This window comes from Arachis hypogaea, chromosome 16 (assembly GCF_003086295.3).
Source record: "Arachis hypogaea cultivar Tifrunner chromosome 16, arahy.Tifrunner.gnm2.J5K5, whole genome shotgun sequence".
Lineage (NCBI taxonomy): Eukaryota > Viridiplantae > Streptophyta > Magnoliopsida > Fabales > Fabaceae > Arachis > Arachis hypogaea.
The window spans coordinates 22,862,127-22,878,448 of NC_092051.1; the positions used below are offsets into that span (position 1 = coordinate 22,862,127).

The 16,322-nt window shown below is 33.7% G+C and overlaps 1 protein-coding gene across 1 annotated transcript; it reads left to right on the forward strand.

Annotated features, from left to right (window-relative positions):
- The first annotated feature begins 7,615 nt into the window (after positions 1-7,615).
- Positions 7,616-12,110, forward strand: LOC112758471 (exportin-2). The gene is made up of 2 exons (XM_025807164.2): positions 7,616-10,783; positions 11,708-12,110. The coding sequence occupies exon 1, from the start codon at positions 7,850-7,852 to the stop codon at positions 10,781-10,783; it is 2,934 nt and encodes a 977-aa protein (XP_025662949.1). The 5' UTR covers positions 7,616-7,849; the 3' UTR covers positions 11,708-12,110.
- The last annotated feature ends 4,212 nt before the right edge of the window (positions 12,111-16,322 follow it).

The window sequence follows — 16,322 nt, forward strand, 5'->3', positions numbered from 1 at the left end:
GGTGAATAATAGATTAACTTACTAGTCTTTTTTTAATGGTTGATCTATAATGATTCAATTAATTATTTTAAGATTGTAATTTATTTCATATTTGATATTATACAAAAATAAATTATTAACTTAATAAAAATTTAAATAATCAAAAGCATACATTTTAAAAATAAACCAGCTAAATTTCGTGGTAACCCTACCAGAAGTACCTATTTCGTTGGCGCCAAGCACAAAATGGCTTCCCCCATTTCGCTGGCGTGGGCCAGACATGGCTCTGCTCCTGTCAGTTCCAATTCGCGTGCGCCCCTCCTGAGATGACGACTAAATTCATTTCGCGGGTGCTTTGCAAACAATGGCCCTACGCATTTTTGTAAAGATTTCTCTGCATGCGTATTATGGGAATTAATATATTTTATTTACTTATTTATATAAAAAAGCCTGCATAAATAAGCACTAACGTACCTATTAATCCAATTTTTAAAAATATGTATAATAATAAATAAGATGTTAATTGGTATGATGATTATTTCATATTTTGATCAAGAGATTTTGGAATTGAAAGGTGCAAACAAAAAATGTACCTTTTTATAAATTATATATAATTAAGGTTATTTTAGAAAAAAAAATTATTTTGGAATAGTAAAAATATTTGGGACAAATCATAGACTAATTTTTAAAATATAAATAATATTTTTATACTAAATTTTAAATTTTTTCAATAAACATTTGAAATCTGTTTGAAAATTGATGAACTTTCAAACAGAATTTACAAATGATGTTATTTTCATCCCAAATTTGTGGGCAAAAATTTTATCTACTTCGAAGGGTTAGTTATAGTAAAAGCATTTAAGACTAATTATAGACAAATTTGGAATAGAATTAACATTTTTCAAAATGCATCTCAAATCCGTCTGAAGTTATTGCGCATATTCAGATGAAATACAGACGAATTATAGTTTTTATCCAAAATGTGTTGTTAATCTGTAGGAAAAATTTGGCGCTATAAAAAAAATTTGGCACCAAAATTTGGGACAAAATTTAGACAAATTTGGGACAGAATATATTATTCCAATGCCTCCACCAAAAGTTATTCAATTTTTGTCTCAAATTTGTCCGAAATTAAAAAGTCATTCAGATGGAATAAATTTCGTCTGAATTTTCATTCAAAAAAATCCTATTTCTAGTATATGGTGCTTATTTTAAGTGTGGGAAGGTCGTCTAATCGGATCGGTGAATTTTGGTGATATCTATTCTGTTCCAACCACTTCAGTTTTAGTTTTTATTATGCTTTTTAGATATTTTGTTAGTATTTTGATATTTTGGATATATTTTAGTTTATTGCACTTTTATTAGTTTGGTTTGTACATAACTAGTATCTTTATAGTTTGCTGCACTTTTATTTTGGCATGTATATATACCTTTAGTCTTTAGTTGTTGGTTGTGATGGAATAATGCAATAATTGAACCTAGTTTAATTTTTTATATACATAATGATTTGGTTTGATTGAAATTAGAAAATGAACTTAGGATTTTGATTTTTCATCCAATCACATTACATACATGTAGAATAAGTTTAGTCAAAATAATAAAATTTTTAAGACAATTTCTTTTTATATAGGGCATTGGCATTCCAATTGATTTGAGTTGATATTTTTCATTGAAATTTACTTGAAATATATTGTGGAACATAGTTTTTGAGTTAGAACACACAAGTTTGTGAGTTTTGAGCCTTAATTAATGTGTGGTTACATCATATTAACCACTATTTTTAATCTTGTGTGTTATTCTCTTTCTATGATTGTAATATTTACCTTGTTTGGTTCTTTATGTCTGTTGGAAATAAGTAGTATGACTACAATCCAATCAATCACGTGTCAAATAATTTGTTATTGTTATTATATTAAAATGCTAATATGATAACGTCCTTGATTAAATTTAGAGATTTATCATTGTGATAGTGATCACAATATTAAGAGATGAATCTTTTATAATTTAATCTAAATTGTTCTTGGTCATAGGATTATTAAAAAAGACATTAATAATCTGGAAAGATCAATATATATATAATGGTCTTCATTGGATGAAGATTAATAGATCTCATTTATTAAATTATATATATAGATGGTGCATATAGAGATATGACCATTGAACTGACTCACTTTGGGAATTCCTAATGGTTATAATTACCGTATATTTGTCAATAGGATATTCTCAAGATGAACATAGTAATAGAGTTTCCTTTGACCTGCGACTATCATAGTAATTAACAATGTATTTATTATACTTTGATTCCGGACACCTAATACCCTAGGGTGCTAGTTGAATGGATATTGGGTATGATTTAAATACTTGTAGAATTAATGATTAGTCAATAAGGAATCCGTCAACTCTCGGTAAAGAGTTTGAACTCTGATTATAATGATTGAGATGAATAAAACCTTGGTCAAGGGGATTGAATGAATGAAGAAATGAGTTTCTTAGGTCATTCACAGTTCATTATTATAATGGTAACAAGTTAGAGTTTGACAATTAAACCATACTCTAAAGGTTAACCAAGAGCTGGAAAGATGAAAGGAATTATACTTTGTTCTTCTGAAGTTCTTAGTAAAAATATATTACTTCATACTATCGGGTCGTTGAGGAGTGTTGCTAGACGCCAACCTTGATTAGTAAATTTAGTATGACTAATTTACTACCCGCTTAGTATTGAACCTATGGGTTACACACTAACGAGTGTTCTAATCTTTGCTATAGAATTATTTAATTATTAATTTGATTTGATCAAATAAATAATTATATTAATTCAAATAGAATATTATTATATTCTTTACTAGCACCAAGAATATAATAATAGTATGATAATTGAGAATATTAAATGAGATTTGAGAATAATTAGTTATTCTATTTCTAAATTTGGATGAGATCCTAACTGATTCTGTTTCAAATTAAATTATGATATGATTCATAAATTTGAAGGATTCAGATTTAGAATTTCAAGATATGATTCAAATTTGAATTGAGATTCAAATTTAAAATCATTAACAAATCTCATACTATATATATGTGTATGCCAAGAATAGAGGAATCACAGAATGAGAAGAGAATAACAAGAGTTTTATTCCTTTACCTCTACGCACATAAATGTATGTGAGCCTAATTCTTGGAGAAGAATTTTATGGTGTACAAAGAGTTGCAAGTGGTTTCTCAATTTAGATCAGATATCCATTGGTCAAAGAGTTGACAGCAAAGGTTGGTCTCGGTGTGGATACGCATAGCGCCTTCGTACCATCGAAGGAGAAAAAGATTTTTACTAGCGTACTCAAGTATTTAGATCTGATCTATATATTAAATTATTGGAATAAAATTTAAGCACAAAAATAGATCTTTAAGGATTACTTTCTTTTCTTCCGCTGCGTGTTATGAACACATGGTAATTCCTTCAATGTCTATTATTCTGTGTATATATGCATTTACATGATTAAGGCCGTTGTTTCATTTAGAGCCTTACCCTTTCATCTACCTTTGTTAGCCAACTTTAAACCTTATTAATTCCCCATTTGTTCTTAATTTCAGCACATTACTAGCCTTAAGTAAAAAATAATAAATGTCATTTATTTAGATCTTTGATTAACTTAGGCTAGTGAGAGTGTGTAATATATAAGTGTGGAGAAATTTGGGAACATTGATTGATAAAAGTGTGTTTTATATTTTTATTGAAAATATTAAAAAGTGAGTACATACTCATGTATTAATTGTGTAAATCATATGCATTGACACTTGTATATATATTTCACTTTGAAAAAAATTAAAAAAAAAATAGAGAAAAGAAAAGAAAGAAAAAGAATCAAAATGGGATAAAGGCCCAATGAAAAGTAATAATAACAATGCATATAATGTAAATTGAAAAGAATGCATGAGTATGTGAAAAGTGAAATAATGGGTAGTTATGTGGTATTAGAATTGCATAGGTTGTTATATGTTAGGTGAGAGTTTAAGTTAACAAAAGATTCAAATTTTAGCTTGCTCACTTAGCCATATACATCCTTACCTTTACCCTAGCCCTGTTACAACCTTTGAAAAAGTCTTCATGATACTTGTATGCACACATTAAATAATTGTTGACTGTTAGATGAAAAACAAATCTTAGAAAGTAAGATTAGAAGAAAATTGAGTGAATGAACTCTATACACTTGAGTGATTAGAGAATATACACATCTGATGAGGTGTTTGATTGCTCAATTCTATGTTTTTACCTAGTATTATCTCTTATCTTGTAAGTTCTCAATTCTTTTCAATGACTCTAATAAATTGTTGGATTTGAATTTGTTGCTATTGTCTTTAACCTTGATTGTTCACATGCTTTCTTGGAAATTGAATTATTTTGACCAAGTAAATAAAGTAGATAGAGGTAGGTAGTATTAGGTAGAGTAGTTGCATGCATTTAGATAGATTGCATTTAGATACTTGCATAGAATAAATGTTGATACCCCTTTTCTTGTCTTTCTTGATGTTTAGCATGAGGACATGCTATTGTTTAAGTGTGGGAAGGTTAGTAAACCACAATTTTACGATAAATTTTGGATCAAATTGGGTGGATTTTATCAACTTATTTTGTATTTATTCACTGAAATAGCATAGTTGTATGAATTCTTTCTAATTATGCTTAATGATTAAAAACATACTTTTTAGGCTCTTAAATTGCTAAATTTAATTCACTTTAAGTCCATTCGATGTCTTGATGTGTTTGTTGAGTGATTTAACGCTTAGAAGTGAAGAAAATGTATGCAAAAGTAGAGAATTTTTGAAGAAATGAAATTTGGAGATTCTTAGGATCGTGCGTACGCATGTCTTATGGTACGCATAAATCTCAAATTGCCTGTATGCATGCCTCATGCGTATGCATGTTTTGGAAGTTCGCCAATTTGTGCGTACACATTCCTCACACATACGCATGACTGTTAGCACGTGATTTACTTAAGTAAACATGGGGGACATGATTTCAAGGCTTTTTTTGACCCAATCCAACTCATTCCTGCAGTATTTGATGCAATTTTCAAGGAGGATCAAGGGGGAGAGCATTAGGATAGTTTTAGGCCATGTTTTAGGTTAGATTTCTAGGAAGAGAAGCTCTCTCTTCTTTCTAGAATTTTAGAGTTTTTAGCTTAATTTCTCCCTAGATTTAAGTTTTGATGATCTTGTTTTAATTTAGTTTTCCTTACTTTTTATTGTTCTAACATCTTAATTCTTAGTTTTACTTGTTAATTTCTTGATTTTGTTTCTTTTAGTTTCATGAACTCTTGTTAATTTTGGTTTTCTTTAATGCAATATGATATTTTATGTTTTCTTGATGCTTAATTGAGTTACGGTTATTGTTTTCTTACATTTGGTAGTTTTAGATTTTATTATTATTATAATTTTACCATGTTTTACTTTTATACCTTCCAAATATTTGTGAAAACACTTTTCTTAGTTTTAGGGTAGATTTTTGCGCTCTTGGAATTGAAATTAAGTAATTGAGGTGACCTTGAGTTACTAATGTCCGAATTGATTGATAATTTGGAGATTTTAATTAATCTCGTTTCCATTAACGAGTAAGACCTATGGATTGAGATTGATTAAGTCCGGTTGACTTATTTCGCCATTAGAGGTTGACTAATTGGGTTAGCTATTGTAATTATCATATCATGATTAGTGACACAAGAGTAATTGTTGTACAATATTGATTGGTGATTTAATGTTGTTAGTTGTTCTTGTTTTCATTAACAAGTAAGACCTATGGATTAAGACTGACTATGCCTATTTGACTTTCTCCCTATGTTGGAGATGACGAAATAGGATTAACTCTAGGTAATCACCATGTTTGTGGTTAAAGACTTAGATAAAAAGTCTTGATTCTCAATCCTTGCCATGAGTGTCTTTTAGTATTTACATTTCCTTTAGTTCATTGTTAGATTTACTTTCTTACAATTTAATTTCTTGCCTTTTTGTCTTCAAAACTCCCTGTTTTCTTATAACCGATAATATGCACACCTCACTGCAATTCCTTTGAGAGACGACCCGAGATCTAATACTCTCGGTTTTTATTAGTTTGCATTCATGATAAACAAATTAAACTTTGATTTAGGTTATTTGTTGGTTTGGAACTATATTACTGACGAAGCAATTCTTTATTGAGAAAATTCTGAACCAATATTTGACCCACATCAGCAGATTTTCTTTTGCATCCTTTACTCCTGTTTAAAAAAAATACCCTCCATCTCCTCTCTATCTTCGTCGCAAGTCCCTATTTAATTATCTCCTTAGAGAATGTAGATACACACAGTTATCTATGGATATCTTTAAAATATTTTTAAAAAAATTAATAAAAAAGTCATAATATAATAATCATAAAATAATTAATTCAATGTAATTCAACACAATTCATAATATATTCATTATAAAGAATAATATTTCAAAAAAAAATATAAAAATATATTTCAACAAATTACATAACATAATTTTTTAGAACAAAATTGAGCGATGCCATGACAGACTTAAGAGGTAGAGAAAATGAGTTATAAAAAGAGAGATGCGAAATTGAGACTAAGGATGAGTTTAGAAGAAAAAAAATATTCGAATTGGAGGCAAGAATTATGGTTGCTAAATTCAAATATATATATATATATATATATAGAATAAATCGGTAATTTTATATTTGTGTGTTTTAGCCTCCTAGCCTCCGCCTGTGCGTTTTTTTTCCTCTCTTTACTTTTTTATTTTTAATTGTCAAATCATAAAAAAAAATAATTCAAGAAAACGAAAATAACGAGACTAGTAATAATTATAAAAATCAAAATACATGGAAAAAAAATAGACTAATATATAATAGAATTAATTTAAATATATTTTATAATTAAATAAACAAAGTTAACATAAAACCAAATAACATCAAAAGAGAAAAAATAAAAAAATTTAAATAACAAAAATAATTAAAGATTATTTTTACAATTTTATTCAATCATCTTTATATATAAAAAGACTAAAAAATAATAAACTTTTAACGAAATTAATTTATATTTATTGTATTCAATTTAAATAAGTAATAAATATCTTATTTTATTTAGTCTATAAATTTACATATCATAAAAATTAAATCAATTAATTAATTTATATAATTTTAAATTATATAATACTTAAATATTTAATTAAATTAATTAATTAATATAATTAATTTATCGTAATAAATTATATTTAATGAATTAAAAAAATAAATTAAAAAATATTTTGATATGCTATGTCAATTCTATCTAAAAAACCGAATTTTTATATAATAAGATATATTTTAGCCTGCAAAAACCAATTTTTTTTTATGAAATCCGTGAAGTCTCCACTCTCCACATATATTAACCCATGATTCCATGAAATCTCCATATGCTGACTGACAAGTGAGAAGCGCTAAATTCACCCAATGGGCAGTGGATCCATTTTCTTTTTCTTTTCGGAAGTGGCAATGGATCCATTTGAAGCTGTAACTATAGGACGATCCCAACTAATAAAGGAAAGAATACTGGGCCCAATGGGCCTGCAATCAGCTATCGGACACTGGCAATTTAAGAATAACTATTTGGGCCTCCTAAAACCCATTACCATGGAAGAAAGCATGCGCACTCTGTCTCGCTTTTGCTCTTGTTTTTGGAAGTTAGAGGCACTTAGGTTATGATGCGAGTGAGTGGGGGAGGGAGAGCGCGAGCGAGAGCGAGAGCGAGAGCAGATTATTGATTGTCTTCAAAAGTCCCTCTCTTTTCTCGGTTTCCCTCTCTCACTTTTGATTTTCACCTTCAAATTCACTCCTCACTCTTCATCCAGCTCAAAAACCCTAATGGAGTGGAACCCTCAAACTCTCCAGTTCCTATCGGAGTGCTTCCTCCACACTCTATCTCCGGCGCCCGAGCCTCGCCGCCACGCAGAATCCTCACTTGATGAGGCTTCTAACCGCCCTAACTACGGACTCGCTGTCCTCCGCCTCGTTGCTGAGTCCTCCATCGATGAACAGATCCGCCAAGCTGCCGCCGTCAACTTCAAGAACCACCTCCGCGGTCGGTGGTCCCCCTCCCCTTCCGACGACGGAGGGGCCCCCGCTGTCACCCCAATACTCGACCCCGAGAAGGAGCAGATCAAATCCCTAATCGTCCCGCTGATGCTCTCCGCCACACCGAAGATTCAGAGCCAGCTCAGCGAAGCCCTCGCTGTAATCGGGAAGCATGATTTTCCCAAATCGTGGCCCGCGCTGCTACCTGAGCTCGTGTCCAATCTTCAGAAAGCTTCGCAGGCTTCTGATTACACCTCCATTAACGGTATTCTCGGCACTGCCAATTCTATTTTCAAGAAGTTTCGTTTTCAGTATAAGACCAATGATCTCTTGCTTGATTTGAAGTATTGTCTCGATAATTTTGCTGCCCCTTTACTTGAGATTTTCCTCAAAACTGCTTCTCTGATTGATGCTGCTGCGAGTTCTGGAGGAAATGCTGCGACCCTGCGACCCCTCTTTGAGTCGCAGAGGTTGTGTTGTAGGATATTTTTTTCTTTAAATTTCCAGGAGCTCCCTGAATTTTTCGAGGATCATATGAAGGAGTGGATGACTGAGTTTAGGAAATATCTTACCACTAGTTATCCTGCTCTTGAGGGTAGTGGCAATGATGGTGTTGCGGTTGTTGATGAACTTAGGGCTGCTGTTTGTGAGAACATTAATCTTTATATGGAGAAGAATGAGGAGGAGTTCCAAGGATACTTGAATGAGTTTGCTCTTGCTGTGTGGACTTTGCTGGGAAATGTGTCCCAGTCGTCTAGCCGCGATCAGCTTGCCATCACTGCAATCAAGTTTTTGACCACTGTTAGCACCAGTGTTCATCACACCTTGTTTGCCAGTGAAGGAGTTGTGCCGCAGATTTGCCAGTGTATTGTGATCCCGAATGTAAGATTGAGGGATGATGACGAGGAACTGTTTGAGATGAATTACATTGAGTTTATTAGGAGAGATATGGAAGGTAGTGATCTTGATACCAGGAGGAGGATTGCTTGTGAGCTACTTAAGGGGATTGCCACACATTATGGGGATGTTGTCAGAAGCATTGTCTCTGCGCAAATACAAAATTTATTAAGTTCCTTTGCTGCTAACCCCACAGAAAATTGGAAGGATAAGGATTGTGCTATATACTTGGTAGTTTCTCTTGCAACCAAGAAGGCTGGAACTAGTTATGTGTCCACTGACCTTGTTGATGTTCAGAGCTTTTTTGAATCCGTTATTGTCCCTGAGCTGCAGAGTCCAGACGTGAATGGGTTTCCTATGCTTAAGGCAGGTGCACTCAAATTTTTTACTATGTTCCGCAGTCAAATATCAAAGCAAGTAGCATTGAAGTTTTTCCCAGATTTGGTTCGTTTTCTTGCTTCAGAGTCAAATGTTGTTCATTCTTATGCTGCAAGTTGTATTGAAAAACTCTTGTTGGTAAAGGATGAGGTGAGTAGACCACGCTATACAGCCGGAGATATCAATCCGATTTTCCCAATGCTGATGAACAATCTTTTCAGTGCATTGAAGCTACCAGAGTCTGAGGAGAATCAATATGTAATGAAATGCATTATGCGGGTTCTTGGGGTTGCAGATATATCTGCTGAGGTTGCTCGAGTTTGCATTGAGGGGTTAGCTTTTATTCTTGGTGAAGTTTGCAAAAATCCTAAAAACCCCATCTTTAACCATTATCTCTTTGAATCAGTTGCTATTCTTGTGAAGCGGGCTAGCGAGAGAGACCCATCTCTTGTATCTGTCTTTGAGGCGAGCCTTTTCCCTAGGCTTGAAATAATTTTATCCAATGATGTAACTGAGTTTTTCCCATACACATTCCAATTGCTTGCTCAGCTTGTTGAGTTAAACAGGCCTCCAATTCCACCAATCTACATGCAGATATTTGAGATCCTTTTGTCACCTGATTCTTGGAAGAGAGCTCCGAATGTTCCTGCCCTTGTGCGTCTACTCCAGGCCTTCCTTCAAAAGGCACCAAATGAAATCAATCAAGGTGATAGACTGACTAAAGTTCTTGGCATATTTGATACACTTATACAATCTTCTAGCACATCTGAGCAAGGATTTTATGTGCTCAATACTGTCATTGAGAGTCTTGAGTATAATGTTATACAGCCTTATATTTCCCATGTTTGGGCTGCTCTTTTCAGAGAGCTCCAACGAAGGCGGACAGTAAAACTTATCAAGTCCCTTTTAATATTCATGTCACTTTTCCTGATAAAACACGGGCCCTCAAATCTTGTTGAAACCATGAATCTTGTCCAGCCTAATATATTTAATGTGATTTTGAGCCAGTTCTGGATACCTAATCTCAAGTTAATCACTGGTTCTATTGAGCTCAAGTTGACTGCTGTTGCTTCAACAAGGCTCATTTGTGAGTCTCCAGTCCTGTTGGATCCTGCTGCTGCTGAATCATGGGGTAAAATGGTGGACAGCATTGTCACTCTTCTCTCACGACCAGAACAAGATAGGGCTGAGGAGGAACCTGATATGCCAGATATTACAGAAAATGTGGGTTATACTGCCACATTTGTTCGTCTTTACAATGCTGGGAAGAAGGAAGAGGATCCACTAAAAGATATAAGAGATCCTAGAGAATTTTTTGTTGCTTCAATATCTCGACTTTCTGCACTTTCTCCTGGGAGGTACCCCAAGGTCATAAATGAAACTGTTGATCCAACAAATCAAGCAGCTCTACTTCAGCTTTGCAACAGCTACAATCTCACAATAGTTTGAGTATGTACTTGAGTTACCTTCCCTTTATTATGATATGCGGTGTTTGCTTTTGGTGAATTTTCTGCAAATAGAATTAAAAAAAAAATATCCCTGATGACTAATATTGTTTAGTTTAAAGAAATGCTTGTGATACTTGTTATATTTGTTATTCTTCTTGATTCATTTTGTCTGTGTATTACAGTAGATATCTTTGTCCTTTGGTTTGGTGGATATTGGTAGTTCACTTGTGTCATAATAACATGAATTTTTGTTGGTAAGAATGATGGGTATTCAGACAAAATTTACTCTCATTTACATGTTATTCTAACGTAGTATCTTGAAGTCTACTTGAATGAGTGTGATACAGTATAGGTGTAGGGAATCCTTAAACTATAATAATATAGGAGATGTTTATTTAAAAGTTAAAAACATAACTCATTTTCATAAGTTAAAGTTAGGTCAAAGATCAAACAAATGACTTGGAAACTCTCATGACCTCTTGTACTAGCAGTAGAGAATTTATTTCTAAAGCAAAATAATAAAAACAGGATGGTCTTATACCCTCTTAATTGAAAGTGAACGCATGGATAGAAGTCAAAATGGTGTTGGATGGATGGAGCTTTTTATTTGTTCACTTGTTTTATGGAAGGTGGAAAACCATTTTTGAACTGACATTTATGCTATGGGGTTGAGTCCAGGTTGCCGTGTAATGGCTAAGTGAGTATCAATTTGCAAAATAAGTAAATAATTTTCATTCTTCATTTTCTGTTGCTATAAACTAAAACATGTCATAATCTGTATGTAACAACTAGTGACGCATCATTTTCCTCAACTTTATTGTACTTTTTGTTCTTCAGTTTCCAATTTGGTTGATAAGTAGTCGTAATAACTACAAACTCTACAAGTACTAGGTCTAACTAACAATGCATTCCTTCTACTACTCAGGATCTTATTCTATGCCGGAATGATGTGCGCAAGTACTATCTGGTTACCGAGAGTCTACTGCTATATTTGTGGAGTAGCTAGGGGAAATTGCTACATAGGTTTTGATGAATTTATCAGCATCCGTTTTTGCCGCACCAATGATCATATGCGGTAGTCTACCAGGCTTTTTCTAATACAGTCCTAGGGTGAATTCATGAGCATTAAGAATGTCCTTGTAGTAACATGTGCTGTATCGGTGTTTTGGGTTTGTGGTGTACAACAATGAATGCTCCCTTTTTTTTTTCTTGCAGTTATATTGTTCTGCTGCATGTGAGCAAATTGGGACAAATTATTGCGGTCATTTTTGTGTAAACCTTAATGTTAAAGCAAATTTTGTGTAGGTATTTTTATAATTATTCTTCAATTCGTTACGCATCTTTGATATCTCTTACTCATTTGTGAAATGCGATTTCTGTTGAATCAACAATCGTTTCCGGGGTTCCAACGACAACACTTCCCGAATTGTGAACTGGCCTGGGTTCATTAAAGTTTGCATTACGTAGTTGGTTAAAAATGAATCGAGTGGAATAGACAATATTAAAACTTTATAAGTTCCATCTATTTTGGGTATTGTGGTCTGTTGAGAATCATAGAACTTATTCCACCCATTAGACTAATAAACCTGTTCTTCTCCTGACCAAAAAAAAAAAAGACTTCTTTTTTCCACCTCTTCTGCCTTTCCCAGTGTATTGATTGTAATAAGTCGGTAAATGTAAGAATGATTGGACCACATCTTCATGGTTTGAATTTCGAATTGGAGTTTGTGAACCCTTCACCCACCCCTCAATCCATCCTAGCTCCCCAACCTCTCGAAAAAAGGTTGTTGAAGGTCGAATTCTGCGATACGTTTCTTTTTATTTATTTCTAACTTTTTTCACTATTATAACTAGGGAATTTCTTTAGTGAACGAAGTCTCACTATATTTATAAAGGATATGTGTAACATCTCTCTCTCTCTCTCTCTCTCTATATATATATATATACTTTTACTCTTATAAAACGAATCATCCCGATTCTTTATTCAAAAATACTTATAATGCTATTCTAACCATAATAAGTGAATGATATTAGTATGTTTTACAAACAAATTAAATGTTATTTATATGGTCAAACTATCATATTATATATCATCGTACCAATGAAAATATTTTAAATTTTGTACCTACTATCTAGCAACCATGGATTACTATTCAAGATTAATTTCTTTTCACCTGTTCAATGGGCTGAATCAGATTGTTGTAACTCAACAAATAAAATGGCATCCACCAAGAACACTAAGGGAAAGAGTTAATCATATGAGAAGAAAAAGTGGAGAGAAAATGGCAACAAACAGAGATGAAGTTATGTGAGAGAAATCAAGTTGGATTGGTATAGTGGTTAACTCATTAGTCCATTTAAGTAATAAAGCAAGTGTCGGGGTTCGAATCCCGCCTTATGCATGCAGCAACCTATTGGCCAACGACAAATCCTTAAATGGAGCTCCGATCCGCGACGGATGGGAACTTAAAAAAAAAAAAAGTTATGTGAGAGAAGGCCACTGGCCTGCGGGCTAAGCTAAGCTATAATGCTAGCATTAATTAATTAATATTTAATATTAAAGTACATCCACAAAACTCTCTTGACAACCTAAACGGCTTCCACTAAAGCATTCTTTAGCTTAATAATTTGATTATACAAGTAGACACAACAATAATTGTTGCGGTGAATCATGGTTGTTGTATGTGAATACCTTCTCCCACTCCACATTCCACATCATCTTATTGTTGCTGAGCTGAGATGACAATCATGTTTTCATTGTCTTATAGGACCCCCCTACACCACACGCCTTTGGGCTACACACCTTTTTAATATTCTGCTCTGGTCCCCCTACATATATTCAAGTTTCTCCAATGAGAAAGAACACTTAAAAGAGTGGAAGAACCAATCTGAGGATTATTGATTGATGCTGGCGCACTTTGATGAACATGCACCTTATGTTATGAATTTCATAATTAGGTACGTCAATTTGACCAATGTCCGTACACAAAAGAAAAACAACTTGCTAGGATCGCCCTACCAATTTTTTTTCTTTTAATTAAGGAGGGGAATGGGAAAGAACACAAGAAAGAAACAAAATAGAAATTCTATTCTGTCGGGCTTCACATTTGATGTGAAAGCCAATAAATATAAGCGTGTGTTAGTGAATAGATCATAGATGCATATCTTCCTCCCCTTTCTCAAAAATAAAGTGGTTCCCAATATTCTAATAAAACCCATAATCACCATTCAATAATGGAAACAAATCTCATACTAACGGCAATATGTTGAATTCAATTGTCATTATGTTCTTACGTTATTTGCCCTTTAACTTGATTGATTTTTTACATCCTCGTCGTAAATTTCTAAAGTCTAAACTAGAAAATTGTTTTTTTAAGGAGAATTAATCAACTAGCGTACTAAAAGGAACAATAATGCTGAGCATAGTGGGTTGTTCGTCGTCAGCTAAAAAAATAGTTATTGTCGCTAAGCTGTGCAAGTCAAGAGATTATATTGAGACTTAAATGCAATCCATATGTTATTATCACTATTTTTTTTTTTTTCGGTATCCCTCAGTTTCACAGGTCAATGAGTAATTTGTGGTAGATCGAAATTCTATTTAAGAGTTTATCATTGGCCAATAAATTACTCTATACATAAGACAGAATTTAAATCTCCAACATTTAAGCAAATTAGTAATTTAACTACTAGAATATCCTAAATTGGTTTCTAATATTACCATTATTATTGACATATGTTTCCACTTTTACATGGGCTATAAATACTTCATCCTTCTTTTTTCAAGTATGATAATATATATGAGTTAATACTCAATTTGATTTTGAACTGGTACGTGAGTCTCAATTTAGTCTCTAAAGTTTCAATTGTCTCTCTTTAGTCTCCAAACTTTATAAATGTGACTCACATTAGTCCATAGAATAATTTCCGGTATAGAAATATTAATGAAGCACAGACAACCAAATCCCACCCTAAAACTTGTAAAATGATGTCGTTTTGGTTTTGGTGCTCAAATAGCTCAAAAACGATGCTGGATTACTTGCTTTGGGATGAAAAGTTCTAATAAATATCACCTATGATATTTTTTTGGACTATTTGAGTGTCAAAACAAAAACGATGTCGCACTACAAGAAAAACGCTGAGTACCGTCGGATTTACCATCCTTTTGCAGTTGACGGTATAAACATCGCTGGAAACCACTTACCAACGAATTTTTTTCGTCCGATGCTAATTACCGGCGGATTTTTCATCGGTATTTTCAATGGATATGTTGAGATTGATTTGATGATTACCATCGAATTAATCCAACGATAACTTTGCTGCCATTTCACGTGTTTAGGCGCCAAGTTATTGTCAGATTTATTCGACGGTAAATCTTACGATAATATTTTTTATTTTTTATTTTGGTATAGTTAAGCCACAATTAGTAGTCAAATTAAAACTCTTATTAACAAAATTGTTAGCAAAAATCTAAAATTAGCAGAAATTAACAAATTATTTTATTAAAAATAAATGGTTTGAATACAATAAAATATCACAAAAGTAGAATACAATGAAATAGGCAAACAAAAAAATGAAACCCCTAAAGATCCCGGTAATCGTCGTCATTGTGGTACCCATGCTGAGGCGGCGGAGTAGGTGCTGACGTTGGTGCCCCACCAGCAGTATTGTTGCTGGAACCAGCAGTGCCGCTGCCTCCAGCGCCGCTGGTTCCAACGCGCATATGCTGCTTGTACTCCTCAATCTGCTCTCACAACCAATCAAGTTGTTCCAGCTTCTCTGTCAGGTCTGAGCTGATGGCAACAGCTCCTCCCACGCGTGTAAGAAGGTCGTTGTACCTCTGCTCAGACTGCTCCGCTTGCTGGTAAATCTCCTATGTCAACTTATGCACCTCCTCCCTCAAGTCGACAACTTCCTGGATATCGGCAGGAGTGGTGACAGAGGCAGAGGAAGCTGCCAACGTGGAGGAGCGGAGGCCACTGGTGAAGAACGACCCAACCCAAAGCGGCGATTATTGTGGGGCTCAAAGGCGATCTTGCACCAAATTCTGTCAGGATCTACCACTGAGGTCTCGGAGCCGGCTTCATCGTTCTCACTAGGCGGATGAGATTGCTGGATCGCAGCCTCCAACCTCTGCATGTAATCCTCTTGTGTCAAACATGTCATGATTAGGATAACAATTAAATAATTGCCTTTAAACCAAATAAATTTGAAATTTAGGATTAATTTAAACTCACATGATGGGCCATTGACCGCTCGTCAGCAAATCTCTCCTTGTTAGCCTTCAAAGTATAGGTATACTTGAAGGTCTTCGCTAGTGTCACCTTATGATCCAATGACTTAGACTACAAATTAATATATCAACCAATAAAATAAATGAAAAAATTAAACAACTAATTCAAGTAACTACTAAAACAGTAAACAATGACAAAATTCTTACTAGCCTGCTCTTTATCTTTATGAAAGTTGCCGACCACCCGTATATTTTGACGACCCAAGCGAAGCCCTGTTACCAACGTTTGTCAGAAGTCGACGCTTGAACC

Bases quoted from the DNA above. Each gene is read 5' to 3' on its own strand.
- LOC112758471 (XM_025807164.2), top strand. From the start codon at position 7,850: ATGGAGTGGAACCCTCAAACTCTCCAGTTCCTATCGGAGTGCTTCCTC.